Raw genomic sequence first — 14910 nt, forward strand, 5'->3', positions numbered from 1 at the left:
GACCCCCACAAGTATGCTAGTGCAGCCACCTGAAATGACCCCCACAAGTATGCTAGTGCAGCCACCTGAAATTACCCCCACAAGTATGCTAGTGCAGCCACCTGACATTACTCCCACAAGTATGCTAGTGCAGCCACCTGACATTACCCCCACAAGTATGCTAGTGCAGCCACCTGACATTACCCCACAAGAATGCTAGTTCAGCCATGTATAATTTTATTATTACCACACACACATATATATATATACTGTATATAACATATATACACACATACATTTGGGTTTGGTGCACTGCCTTGGATAAACAGCTTGGCTGGCCAGATCACTGCTCATATTGAATGTTTCTCCTGTGCAGTAAAGCTGTTTCTGTGACATGGCGTTATCACCGTATACCTCAACAAGTTGGAAATTGATTTCAGCTGCTGATGTGCCCTTTAGATACGCTAATGTGCTCACACTACGCACCCCAAAGTATGACCATGGTTCCACCAGCTCCGCCATCTTACACCTGATGTTGTGACAGTATGACTGATATAAGTCACAGTCTAATGGCCGTGAGGGGAAGCAGTGGTCTACCTGCTCTGGCCTGGCGAGGAATTAGAATGAACATGACTTCACACGTGAGAAGTCCTGTTACCATACTTATTTAGCCACCCTTGTATCTTATAAAAACACTCCTGTTGTGAGTAAATAGTTCTACGTAGAGGTAATTTAGGGTGAAAAAGATACAGAATAGAAGGAAAAAATTGTTGAGAATAGTCTGCTTAATTTTAATTATTTCCAATTAATAAACATTTAGCTGGATAACAATGCAAGTTAATGAAATAGATGTGTATTGCTGTCAGTGAGGCAGTGATGTGTATTGCTGTCAGTGAGGCAGTGATGTGTATTACTGTCAGTGAGGCAGTGATGTGTAGTACTGTCAGTGAGGCAGTGATGTGTATGTCTGTCAGTGAGGCAGTGATGTGTATGTCTGTCAGTGAGGCAGTGATGTGTAGTACTGTCAGTGAGGCAGTGATGTGTAGTACTGTCAGTGAGGCAGTGATGTGTAGTACTGTCAGTGAGGCAGTGATGTGTAGTACTGTCAGTGAGGCAGTGATGTGTATTGTTGTCAGTGAGGCAGTGATGTGTAGTACTGTCAGTGAGGCAGTGATGTGTATGTCTGTCAGTGAGGCAGTGATGTGTATTGCTGTCAGTGAGGCAGTGATGTGTATTACTGTCAGTGAGGCAGTGATGTGTAGTACTGTCAGTGAGGCAGTGATGTGTAGTACTGTCAGTGAGGCAGTGATGTGTAGTACTGTCAGTGAGGCTGTGATGTGTATTGCTGTCAGTGAGGCAGTGATGTGTATGTCTGTCAGTGAGGCAGTGATGTGTAGTACTGTCAGTGAGGCAGTGATGTGTATTACTGTCAGTGAGGCAGTGATGTGTATTGTTGTCAGTGAGGCAGTGATGTGTATTGCTGTCAGTGAGGCAGTGATGTGTATTGCTGTCAGTGAGGCAGTGATGTGTATTGCTGTCAGTGAGGCAGTGATGTATAGTACTGTCAGTGAGGCAGTGATGTGTATTACTGTCAGTGAGGCAGTGATGTGTAGTACTGTCAGTGAGGCAGTGATGTGTATTACTGTCAGTGAGGCAGTGATGTGTATTGCTGTCAGTGAGGCAGTGATGTGTAGTACTGTCAGTGAGGCAGTGATGTGTAGTACTGTCAGTGAGGCAGTGATGTGTATTGCTGTCAGTGAGGCAGTGATGTGTGTATGTCAGTGATGTGTATTGCTGTCAGTGAGGCAGTGATGTGTATTGCTGTCAGTGAGGCAGTGATGTGTATTACTGTCAGTGAGGCAGTGATGTGTATTACTGTCAGTGAGGCAGTGATGTGTATTAGTGTCAGTGAGGCAGTGATGTGTATTAGTGTCAGTGAGGCAGTGATGTGTATTACAGTCAGTGAGGCAGTGATGTGTATTGCTGTCAGTGAGGCAGTGATGTGTATTGCTGTCAGTGAGGCAGTGATGTGTATTGCTGTCAGTGAGGCAGTGATGTGTGTATGTCAGTGATGTGTATTGCTGTCAGTGAGGCAGTGATTTGTATTGCTGTCAGTGAGGCAGTGATGTGTATTACTGTCAGTGAGGCAGTGATGTGTAGTACTGTCAGTGAGGCAGTGATGTGTATTACTGTCAGTGAGGCAATGATGTGTAGTACTGTCAGTGAGGCAGTGATGTGTATTGTTGTCAGTGAGGCAGTGATGTGTAGTACTGTCAGTGAGGCAGTGATGTGTAGTACTGTCAGTGAGGCAGTGATGTGTATTGCTGTCAGTGAGGCAGTGATGTGTGTATGTCAGTGATGTGTATTGCTGTCAGTGAGGCAGTGATGTGTATTGCTGTCAGTGAGGCAGTGATGTGTATTACTGTCAGTGAAGCTGTGATGTGTATTACTGTCAGTGAGGCAGTGATGTGTATTACTGTCAGTGAGGCAATGATGTGTATTAGTGTCAGTGAGGCAGTGATGTGTATTACTGTCAGTGAGACAGTGATGTGTATTGCTGTCAGTGAGGCAGTGATGTGTAGTACTGTCAGTGAGGCAGTGATGTGTATTACTGTCAGTGAGGCAGTGATGTGTAGTACTGTCAGTGAGGCAGTGATGTGTATTGTTGTCAGTGAGGCAGTGATGTGTAGTACTGTCAGTGAGGCAGTGATGTGTATGTCTGTCAGTGAGGCAGTGATGTGTATTGCTGTCAGTGAGGCAGTGATGTGTATTGCTGTCAGTGAGGCAGTGATGTGTGTATGTCAGTGATGTGTATTGCTGTCAGTGAGGCAGTGATTTGTATTGCTGTCAGTGAGGCAGTGATGTGTATTACTGTCAGTGAAGCTGTGATGTGTATTACTGTCAGTGAGGCAGTGATGTGTATTACTGTCAGTGAGGCAATGATGTGTATTAGTGTCAGTGAGGCAGTGATGTGTATTACTGTCAGTGAGGCAGTGATGTGTATTGCTGTCAGTGAGGCAGTGATGTGTATTGCTGTCAGTGAGGCAGTGATGTGTGTATGTCAGTGAGGCAGTGATGTGTATTGCTGTCAGTGAGGCAGTGATATGTATTACTGTCAGTGAGGCAGTGATGTGTATTACTGTCAGTGAGGCAAAGATATGCTGTTGTCAGTGGGGCAGTGAAGTTCCGCCTTTCTGTGAGTAGTGTGTCTGTAAGTGATGCTATTGATTAAACTTGTGGGGTGGCAGTTGGAAGTGGTTCAGGTGTGTGGTTATGCTGGGAGGTACAGTCGTTGGGAAATAGAAAGATAAAGTACCAACCAATCAGCTCCTGTAATTTTTTTCAAACAGCCTGTAAAGTGAGTTAGGAGCAGATTGGTTTGTACTTTATCTCTCACAATTTTATCTCTTTCCAAGCTTTCATGAATACCTCCCTTAGGGCTCTATTTACTACAATCCGCATATTGAATGCGGATTGTAGTGTGATATTACCGAGTGAATTCGCATTGCGAATTCAGGCAATATCACAGGGATTTACTATAAATCCCTTGCAGGGACAGAGCTTGGGATAAAGCTCTGTCCCTGCGGATTCCATCCGCACTCTAGTCGCGGTATTTTCGGAAAAAATACCGCGACTAAGAGCCCGCGCATGCACCGACCCACCATCGCTGCTACCCCCACCGACGCTAAGCCCCGCCCCCCGCGATCACGGACCCCCACGACGCCCCCTCCCTTCATTACACTTACCTGCATCCTCCTGGCCTCCGGTGATCTTCTCTGGGCTTCCCGATCAGGTGATCTCCCATACTGCACTGGGACCCGATCACCTGATGACCGGGCAGCAGTGCACTGTGGGAGATCAGCTGACCGGAGAGGAGCCATCACCGGAGGCCCGATCACCGGTCCCTGGAGTCAGGTAAGTAAAAAAAAAAATGTTTCATTTTTTTTTTTCTTTTTTTTTACAGTAATCAGCTTGCGGTCTGTTTAGACCACATAGCTGATTGCTGGTACCGGCTCCCGCCTCTGCTCTCCCCGTTAGAACAGAGTGGGAGCCCGGTAACCGGGGGAGACCCAGGATAACGCCACCTCCAGGTGGCGTTATTATCACAGGGCTTCCCCCGGTATTTTTTTACAATTTATTTTTAGTAACTATGGTCGGATCACATTTCCCGTTACAATTATGGGAAATGTGATCTGATTACTAAAAATAAGTGATAATTAGGGCTTGGAGTAGAATTTTACTAATTCTACTCCAATTGCCCTATAGCAAACTACAGGTGAAGCTAAAATAATGTGAAAAGGGTGTGAAAACACCCTTTTTCACTTTATTTTAGTAAAAATAATGTTAATAAATAGAGCCCTTAGTGTGTCCAAACAATGTTAGTTGGATTTCTGTTATTAGATCACATAATATTATTATTATATACATACACACTTATTACAGTAGTATTTAAAAATTCTGCTGACATTCTTAACTTTATATTTTACTGAATTAAAGCAACATTTAGAGCTTTGCCTAGAAGCAATAAATACATTTGATGTATAATAATTAGACAAAGGAGGTGAGTTAAGGACATTTATTAATATTCTCAAAATGCTGCATAGAAAAAAAACACAAAAAGGCAAAAGAAAAAAATATTCTAGATATGAAATAATTATTTTGTTAGATTTTTGTTTTAGAAAATATATATTTACCCTGAACAACATTTAGGGGCTTATTTATCACTAACCATAGGATATGGTTGTGATGTGATCATTACACCCCAAATCGCAATGCGCTAATGAAAATGATCGCTTGCATTTGCCATTTTGTAAGTGCCAGGACAGAGCTTCCAAAAAAAAAGCCCTACCACAATCACTTTGCTTCCAGGTCCGGACCCAGCATGGGTACTGCGCATGTGCATTTGACGGCCTGCGCACGCATCAGTGGGGGCCGACAGAGAGGGATCCACCAGGTCTCTCTCCAAAGACATATGTGATGTGGTAGCTCACAGGCTAACACCATCTGAAGATGGCACTAGCTGCCGGGGCCAAGCTCCAGAATGCTTATTAAAACTGACATAATTCAATACCGAGGATGGGGGCTGCGATTGCTGTCGGAACTGGAGGGACAGCGACAGCTGCAGGACCCTAGGGATGCTTCTCTCTTATGGGGATCCTCTGCAAGACGTCTGCAATATACCTTTAGTAAATATGCCTCTTAACATGGAAAAATAATTGCTTTTTTTTAATGTTATACTTGAGGAGACTCTTCATGTCAGACAGTATGACACTAATTATAACCTACAGTATAATAACCTGTATTTCAGAGTCAGATTTGAAAATGGCAGAAGAAAGTACCCCGAATTCTGCCGCATCCCCGTCTGCTGCCACAGATAATCACGCTCCAGAATCAATAGAGCAAGGTAAGTGACCACGTGACATGAGGTACAGTACAGTAGACGCTCTAATATTTACGGGGGGAAGAGGGGAGGGGTAATATACTTACCCGACCCCTGTCTGGATACCGAGCATCGGGATCCCGCTGTCTGCATTTTGACAGCATTAATCCCGACTGCTGGTATTTCATACCCAACCCGGACACAGCACCAGGCTAAACACAGCAGAGGCCAGCCTGGGCCTAGAAACTCTATGGGGTAAATTTACTAAGCGGCAGGAGTAGCAGCAACTTGCATGAGGGAAGGGGGGGGGGGGTTGTAGCCCACTCTGCCGTGGGTACAGGGGCAATAAAGGTAATGAGAATTCTGGACTTTTGCCACCTCAATTGTCACAGTATTACAGAAAGGTATATGTACAGTAAGAGCCTGCTCCTTTATATGAAGGTAATAATGAAATGTACATAACACACACAAGCAATTTTAACAAACGTATCAGACAAATTAAAATCACATGGGGTCATCCGCAAACCAGAAGACTTACGGAAATACCGGGCGTACTTATCCTTGTCCCTCAGACCAGGGCCGTAACTAGGGTATTGCGGCCGTTGCCATGGCACAGGGCACCGCAAGGCAGGGGGCAATGTTTGGGCCTGTCAGTTTTCTGTTTATTATAATTCTCACTTGTAGCTTCCTCTTCTTTCATCCCCAGCATCTCCTGGCCTCCCCTATCTCTTCCCTTCCCCATGAGGCCATGGCCCTTTTTCGGGTGTGTTATCCCTCTATTTAAAAATAAGGGGGGCACCAATGCTCTTTCTGGCACAGGGCACCAAAAAGTCTAGTTACGGCTCTGCCTCAGACACGTACCTTCAGCATGCCACCACTTATTGATTACCCTGTGCAGCATTTTGTAGTCACTGACAGAAAGGTGAAGGATTTACTATAAAATACATCACATTCCCCATTACAGTATATGGATTAACATTTACCTAATTGGTGTCAGCATACTGCTCTTTACATTTGGGAACAAACACAACACAAAGGAGGGCGGCCCTGCTAGTTTAGTGTATAGGAATTTAATGAATTACATCCTTAGTTTATTGCCGGCCCTCGCTTTTCTCACCGATACCTCGTCTCTCAGTAAACTCTGCTCTTTTGACTTCCTGTCCCACGTCTACACTGACGACACCCAAATCTACCTCTCCTCCCGCTATCTACTGTACTATCTCATGTGACCAACTCCACCCCTTGTTCCCATCTTGCCATGGGTGTCCCATTGCTACCTGAAGCTCAAAATGTTCAAAACTAGACCTCATGGTCTCCTACCCTTCCGGAGTCACCATACAATCCATCTCACCGTCAACAATAACAAAAGTGCCTCGATTCAGTCTAACCTAAATGTCGCAGCAAGACATTTACTGTAACCGCAGCACCCCACTGGCTCGCCATATCCTCCGGGATCCAATTCAAATGGTTTATCCTTCTCTACAAAGCCTTCCATAACGCCACACATACATACAACACCTTCAAGAAGAAAAAAAGTCAGCGGTTATATACATGGTACCAGCTTCATGGAAAAATAAATGAGATGTAGTGAATTTACCTACAATCGTAACGCAGGCTGTTGAAATGCCGGCCCGTGGCCAGAACAACGGTGCCGGAATCCCGACATCAGTTGAGATGCCGACGTCTGAATCCCACAAGCCAGCATCCAGATCGTAAGTATAGCGGGGCAGGGTTAGCTGTTAGCCGCGGAGGAGCTGTGTGGTTAGGGTTAGGCATCCCCAGGGGTGGGTTAGGGTTATGCTGGGTACACACTGACTGATACATTGGCCGATCAATTGATCGGCCAATGTATCTGCTGCCCGTCGGCCAGTGTGTTTCCGTGATATGACGGTGAACGTCGCCATTCACCGACATATCACATTGGCTGTGCTGCACAGCCGATGGACAGATATGTCTGCAGACCGCCCATACACGCACAGCGGCAGCCGCCGGGACCCGAGGGCACAAGCAGATAATGGCCGTTCAGTGTGTATGAATGACCATCATCTGCAGATCACTCAATCTGCAGATATATTTAGGCCCTAACTGGGTTAGGGTGCGGGATAGGGAGGGTTAGGGTGCGGGGTAGGGAGGGTTAGGGTGCGGGGTAGGGAGGGTTAGGGTGTGGGGATTGGATGCAGGAAGGGAGGGTTAGGGTGCGGGGTAGGGAGGGTTAGGGTGCGGGGTAGGGAGTGTTAGGGTGTGGGGATTGGATGCAGGAAGGGAGGGTTAGGGTGCGGGGTAGGGAGGGTTAGGGTGCGGGGTAGGGAGGGTTAGGGTGCGGGGTAGGGAGGGTTAGGGTGTGGGGATTGGATGCAGGAAGGGAGGGTTAGGGTGCGGGGTAGGGAGGGGTTTGGCGGGTGGTTTATATAATATGAAGTCGCTTAACACACTAATGATGACAGTGTGACAACATTTTATACTCAGTTCAGTTACAGAATATCATACAAGTGAGCACCGGAATTCCAACATCCAAACCCTGACCAGTGCCAGAGATATCCGATTCAGTATAACCTGGAGAGGCGCAGGTAGCAGACAGGCATCTGTGATATTATAATGCCTATGGGGAAGAGCAGAGGGACAGATAACCCGGTATGGTGACATTACAGTCCAGTAACTAAATATAGCCCCAGAGAGCGCAGACATTATCCAGCCAGGGTGAGTGAAGGAGAAACATTAGAGGGCAGCAGGAGAGCAGTCACTAACAGGCCCATACCCCAGGGAGAGCGAGGCTAAGACGTGACACTAATTACAGGCTGATCACAGATATCCTGCACAGTCTGCCAAGTGCAGTCCTAGTAATTGGATACTTTAATTGCTATAAAAAAGTAATATGGTATAACACTTGATGTAACCATAGCATGAGATAAAATGGTAGTTATATAAAAAAATATATGTACTAGGTACAGATTTCCAGACAATGGGCTTCACTTAGAAAATGTGTGTGACTTTATAATGGTAGGACAGATTTCGAGTTGGGAGGAGGAACATCTGACCCCCAAAGTGCAGAAATAAAGCTGCTCGGTGTTTGCATTTGTGCATCACAGCGCGGTTTATCCTGCTACTAATATGAGGGTGGTTCAATATATAACAAGACCTCTCATTGCGTAAATTTATACAACTCATACATCTACAAATATTCAATAGTATGGCCTTGGTATACAGGTTATTTTTCCTCATAGTCCCCATACTTGTCTAAGCATTTGCTCCGAGGGTAAACCAAGGCATCTATCCCGGCATTTGCCCGTAATTCAATCTGAGGCGAAAAATCCGGATCCGCGATACTTTTTCGCCAATGGCGTCATTTTCGCCTGTTTTGGTTTTACCCCGTATTCAATTTGAAAGACTTTCCGCATGCAATGTACCAGGCGAAAAAGTTTTGCCTATGAATGGGAGGCGGAAAAAAGTGCAGAATTGGGGTTTGGGGGTGCAACATTGCGGGAACCCCCCTGCAGCCTTCAGACAGTCCTCCAGAGGTAAACTGTGTCAAACATTTTTTTTAAAAACACTTTAGGACAACCCATAAAATGACTTTGAAAAAGGGTGCAAAAAAAAAAAAAAAGTTGGGGAACAAAGTTAAAAACTAGCGAACTTGACTCTGGGGGGTCCCCCCAAGTTTGCCCCAAGTGATTTTTTTTTATTTCAGGTGTTTGCGGCAGGTGGATTTTTCACGATTTATTCAATTTAACTTTAGCAACTTTAAAACATGCTGACCCCCATTTGCAAGTACCCCAAATTTACTGGGATAAGTTATTTTCAGGAAAAAATACTCCCGAATACTATTCTGCATCACGTATAGAAAAATGCTATTTAGCCGCTATTGAGCCCGTTTAAAAACACCAAATACCTTCAGCAAGCCAAATCGGGGGGTACCATAGGGAACCCCCATGTCAGAGCATCTTTTGGGGGGTGTCAGGCTGATTTCCCCATTTCTGACAGTACTTTTCGCCTGTTTAAGTTTCGCCGGGTCCCGTCTTCGCGTAATTTCAAATTAAATACGGGGATTTGTGGGCACGCGTGCAATACTTTTCCGCCTGCAAAACAGGCGAAGTAGGCGAAAAGTCCGGGCCACGAAAAAGTATCGCGGCTCGGCTCAAATTGAATATGGCTCATAGAAGAAGTCAATGTCATTCGTCTGAAGCCAGGACACGACGGTTTACTGAACTTCACCATCAGTTGTGAATCACCTTCCACCCAAGTGCTTCTTCAAAAGGTCCAAAGAGATAGAAATCACTCGGTGCCAGGTTAGGGCTGTGGGGAGCACGGTTCCCAATGGCAGCGTCATAACAACTCACGCGTGCGGTAGGCCGAGTGTGGCCTGGCATTATCAAAGGCAGTGCACCAAACCGGTTTCCGTGACATGGCACTATCGCCGTACACCTCGACAAGTTGGCGATGAATTTCAGCTGCTGATGTGCCCTTTAAATGCAGAAATCTGACCACACTATGGACCTCAATGCTTGACCATGTGTCCGCCAGCCTCGCCAACTTACAACTGATGTTGGGACAGTATGACTGATAGGAGGCGTAGTCTAAAGGCCCTGAGGGAAAGCCGTGGTCTACCTGCCCTGGCCTGAAGTGAAATTAGAATGGAATAGAGAACATTACACAGTGAGAGGTCTTGTACCACCCTTGTATGTATGGTTTGGCTGGATTAGTTCCTGTAAATGAGGTCCCCAGTCACCAAAGTACTCATTAAGGAGTGTCGGGGACATGTACTCAGAGTGACAGGAAAAGGCACTGGAGGCCATTTGTGAAATGCAACCAATGCACATCACATAACCTTGGTGTCGGGCTGGTGCTCCTGGGTGGGTTTGGTGCTTTATTCATCAATTGTGCATAGAATATACTAAGTTGTTTGTGCTGCATTACTGAGGTTTGTGTAGTTTAATTGATCTCTAATAACAAATGTGTTACACATAAAATAAAGAGATTCCAATATGGGCGCCAGTAGGATGCAAGTGTCTGTAACATGGGCCTAATGAAGACCAGATGCGTATGCTACCGATGCCCATCTTAGGGCAGCTTGAGCTCTGCATATTGGCAGAAATACGCTACTTTGAGTGTTTTTGTTTTATAGAAAGTGACTTGTGTCCATTTTGCGACCAGGGAGTATATTTACTAAGGTGCGGGTTTTTAGAAGTGGTTTTGTTGCCCATAGGAACCAATCAGATTCTAGCTATTACCTTCTAGAAGGTGCAAGATAAATGTAAAGTAGAATCTGATTGGTTGCTATGGGCAACAAAACCACTTCTAAAAACCCGCTCCTTAGTAAATATACCCTCAGTTCTCTTGACAGCCATAGGGTGAGGAGAGATGGAAAAAGCATTGTGCAATGCTGTACACGTCACATCAACGTCCAACCTTCTGTTACTGTAGAACTCCAGTCTCCTTTCATTAAATTTTTCTGTATATCTCCGGTAATACTACTGGATTTGGCCTATATATTGCTTATAATAATTCTGAGAGCGAGAGAACATGAGGAAAAACTCTGTCTGCCACAGGAGTTTCAGTTCTTAACAAGAAAAACAGAAACAATTCCCCCAGCACACTGCAATGAGCCAGCAAAAAGAGTTTAAGTTATTGTCTAACATAGGGGTCTATTTACTAAGCAGTGTTAGGAGAAGTGAAAAGTGATAAGGTGCCAGCCAATCAGCTCCTAACTGCCATCTCACAGGCTGTGTTTGAAAAATAACAGTTGGAAGCTGATTGGCTGGCACCTTACCACTTTTCACTTCTCCTAACACTGCTTAGTAAATATACCCCATACTCAGATATCTTCTGAGGTAAAGATTTCAAAGAATGAGGGGGGGGGGGGGGTTAACATTAAAAAAAGTTTTAAAACTTGTTATAAATCAACTTTATACTTCAACCACCATTCAGTCCGTTAATTTACTTCAATGATGCCACTAGTTTCTAGCAAACGCAGTAGCTGAATATTGGTTCTGTTGACAAAATGGCCGCCTCAGTGGTGTAGAAGACAGGTTCACTCTAGGAGCAACCCATCCCATGAGAGCAAGTAAACATTGCAAATGACTTTCTCTATCTTCTGTAAGTGTGTGACAGGTTTCACTTCCACCAACTGAAAGACGACGGAAATGTGAAGAGCGAGTTACCGCTGCTTGGAGAAATGCTGTACTGTCTGACGGGTCGCTGCCCCGAGGAGTTTGAATCGTACGGCTGCTACTGTGGACATGAAGGGAAAGGGAACCCACGAGATGTATTGGACAGGTAACATTTTAAAATCCATTAAATATAAACCAATCAATAAGAAAAGCCACCTACAAACATCAATATATGTAACGAAGACAACGTGCACTACTTGAAATTGTGTTCTCAGAGTGAAATATTAGGCTCCAAGTCATCTGAGGTCCTAAATGGTCCTTGTAGTATTTATTTCATAGACATATTGGAGAAGGGGTTGTAAAGTTGATGAAACCTTTTAAAAAACACGCATGGAGGTATTGCCCTTACCAACCGATGAAATGTTAGCTATCATTTTTGTAGAATGTACTATATAAATGATACCTAGAACATTATTGGTTCTAATGAACCATACCTCTAGTAGTTTTCTTTAGATTTGGTAAATCTCCCCCCATGGATAGGTAGTGTATTTTTCCCTACAGGTCATCCCAAGCCCCTCCCGGGCAGTCATTATAATCAGAGCTCAGAACAAGTATTTCAAACTCCTTTGGCAGTAGAGCTGACTACTGTCGAGGCTCAGAGACAGAGAACCACCATGTGCGATCCCCCTCCGGGGCCCCCTCCTCTCTTCCCGGTGGTTGGCAGCCGACTGACGTGACTGGCCAGCCACCGGAGCATTAGTAGACTCTGGGCACTAGTGTGCCTGGAGTCTACTGCGCATGCGCAAAACGCCAGGAAAATGGCCGCGGCAGCCATTTATCCAGCTTTTTGTACAGCGCTGACACCCGGCGCGGGACCTCAGAGAGGTACGTTTTAAATAACATGGGTGCAGGGTGTGCACCGCACACCGTGCACCCATTACAGATACGCCCCTGTAGAGAACCTCACAAATGCTGGGGATTCTGACCACCAGCGGGGAACAAGGGTGTGTCACATTAAAAAAATTTTTGGCGAAGTTCTTTAAACTGGGCTTCAATGCCAATATAAAATGTAATTTTTGTATTACAAATTAATACAAAGAGATTTTATTTTTCTTAGAACAACTGTAACGTTAGAGGTCAATGTTCAGCCTCAAATTAAACCTTATAAACCGTACTGTTGCTGTAATACATCCCCACAATTTTTTTTTCTTGTTCAGATTTTTAATCAGAGCTTTTGTGAGCAGATCCAAATTTACCTGCCAGCAATCACCGAATCCGTAAGGTGTTATTTCAGACATGCCCCTTCCAACATATTAATTAATGGAGGCAGCAGGTGCCGATTTACCCTCCTCTATTATTTTTTTAACAAATTAATTTTTAAACTAGGTTTCTTATTAACTCAAAAAATCTATAAAAAAAAATGTACATGGAAAAACACTATTTGACCAATACTATTACTATAATTGTAACAAATTTGTGACGCACCGCGGTGCCACACAGCGCCAAACAGTGGCAACACCAGGGCATAAACAAAACAGGGATACACAATGTAAACAAAATATATGCAGACATGAAAAGAAAAAGGTAGGGAGGGCCCTGCTCGTGACAGAACTCGTATTCATTTTAAGAAACAAAAACAGCATAAGCCCTGCTTATTAAATAAGCTTTATACGGAGGACTGACAGAAGAAAATTGATAAAGGTGACATCTAGTTGGCCCGTAGCATGTTCAGGCTGTGGTACAGTTTTGCATAAAGTAATGATGATTATATATTGCAAATTACTGCTACATAATTACTGTATTAATGCATTCTCTATTCTCTGCATAATACATGACCGTATACCGCATTTGTCATTGTCTCAAAATAACTCGGTAATGAGATATTCCTGTTACCTGTCACTAGCTGCTGTTTCTCCCATCAATGCTGCATAGAGCACCTAAAGAAAATAGGTTGTTTAGCAGACAAGAACGTCAGGTCAGAGGTCGAGTGTGTGGACCAAACACCTACATGTGAGTATTCTTTATATAGGTCTTTGCTCTGTTATATAATACAACAATTTACGTCACAAGCACATGGGGCCTGGTTCTGACGCAAGTGGAGATGCAAACGGATTGTGGGTTTCAGCATACTGCACATGCGCCAAAGTACGAAATTGGTGACTGCGCAGGCGAACAGGCAAGGCACACTCACGGAGATAATTAGTGCATACGGATTGATCCATCCGTTGACGGACCACACTCTCTGTGAATAGGAGAGTTATGGTAGACTTACCTTTCTTAACTCTCTTTCTTCAAAGTCCATAGGGTCATAGGTGGTGGTTATGGGGACTGGACACCAACAGTTAAAGCTTTTCTGTCCCAGGATGCTCTGGTCCTTCCCCCCTATACCCTGCCCACAGCTTGATGCAATTCAGTTTTGTCAACAAGCCCAAAGGCAGGCGCAAGATAGGGGAGAAAGAAGACTGGTACACTTAAGATTCATACTCTCACAATAGGAAAACTGTTGACCAAGAGAAGAAACCCATAGAAGCCAGGTGCATCAGGGCGGGTGGCCTGTGGACCCTATGGACGTCGAAGACTGAGTTAACAAAGGTAAGTCTACCATAACTCTCACTTTTCTTCACAGGGGAGACCATGGGGATGTCCCAAAGCAGTTGTTCAAGGGCGGGGTCGCTCCTGAGCTGAGAATCCGACACCCAAAGGAAGCATCCTGAGAGGCAAAGGTATCAAAGGCATACAACCTAAGAAAGATGTGGACAGAAGACCACGTGGCCGCCTTGCATAGTTGTTCTGCAGACGCACCATGGTGGGCTGCCCACAAGGTACCCACAAAGTGAGTAGAATGAGCAGATACTGTATCCGGCAAAGGAAGGCCAGCCTGCGTGTAAGCTTGTGAAATAGTCAAGCAAAGTCATCTGGCCAGAGTTTGTTTGTTAGCTAGCGCCAGCCCTTCTTGTGGAATCCATATAGGACAAACAGGGAATCCATTTTCCTGATGGAACCAGTGCGGTCCATGTAGATCCTCTGAGCACGGACCACATATAAGGAGGCTTCAACAGCCGAGAGGTCTGGTGATTGTAAGGACGGAACTACAACTTCCTCATTAATGTGGAAACGAGAGACCATCTTGGGAAGGAAGCGAGGGCAAGTTCTAAGAACAGCCCTGTCCTGATGAAAGATCAGAAATGCAGAGCGCCCCTAAATCTGACACCCTACGGGCAGACGCGATAGCCATAATAATAAGAGTCTTTGCAGTGAGCCATTTGATGTCTACAGAGTCCAGGAGTTCAAAAGGAGACCCCCTAAGTGCATGGAGAACCACTGACAAATCCCACAGAGCCACAGGAGGGACAAAGGGAGGTTGTATATGGAGGAGGACACCTTGAAGGAAGGTGTGAACATCTGGCAATCTGCGCTGGAACCAGATGGACAGAGCTGAGACGTGCA

The 14910-nt window shown here is 45.0% G+C and overlaps 1 protein-coding gene across 1 annotated transcript in view; it reads left to right on the top strand.

Moving 5' to 3' along the window:
* LOC148502553 (uncharacterized) overlaps window positions 1–14910 on the top strand; it is a 193630-nt gene that overhangs the window by 172239 nt on the left and 6481 nt on the right. Inside the window, exons 25-27 of the mRNA XM_088449715.1 lie at window positions 5288–5383; window positions 11455–11629; window positions 13367–13473. Coding sequence (XP_088305841.1) covers window positions 5288–5383; window positions 11455–11629; window positions 13367–13473 — 378 coding nt within the window. The remainder of the gene's footprint in view (window positions 1–5287; window positions 5384–11454; window positions 11630–13366; window positions 13474–14910) is intronic.

This window comes from Taudactylus pleione, unplaced genomic scaffold (genome assembly GCF_031769625.1).
Source record: "Taudactylus pleione unplaced genomic scaffold, aTauple2 ptg000493l, whole genome shotgun sequence".
In the NCBI taxonomy this organism is placed as follows: Eukaryota; Metazoa; Chordata; class Amphibia; order Anura; family Myobatrachidae; genus Taudactylus; species Taudactylus pleione.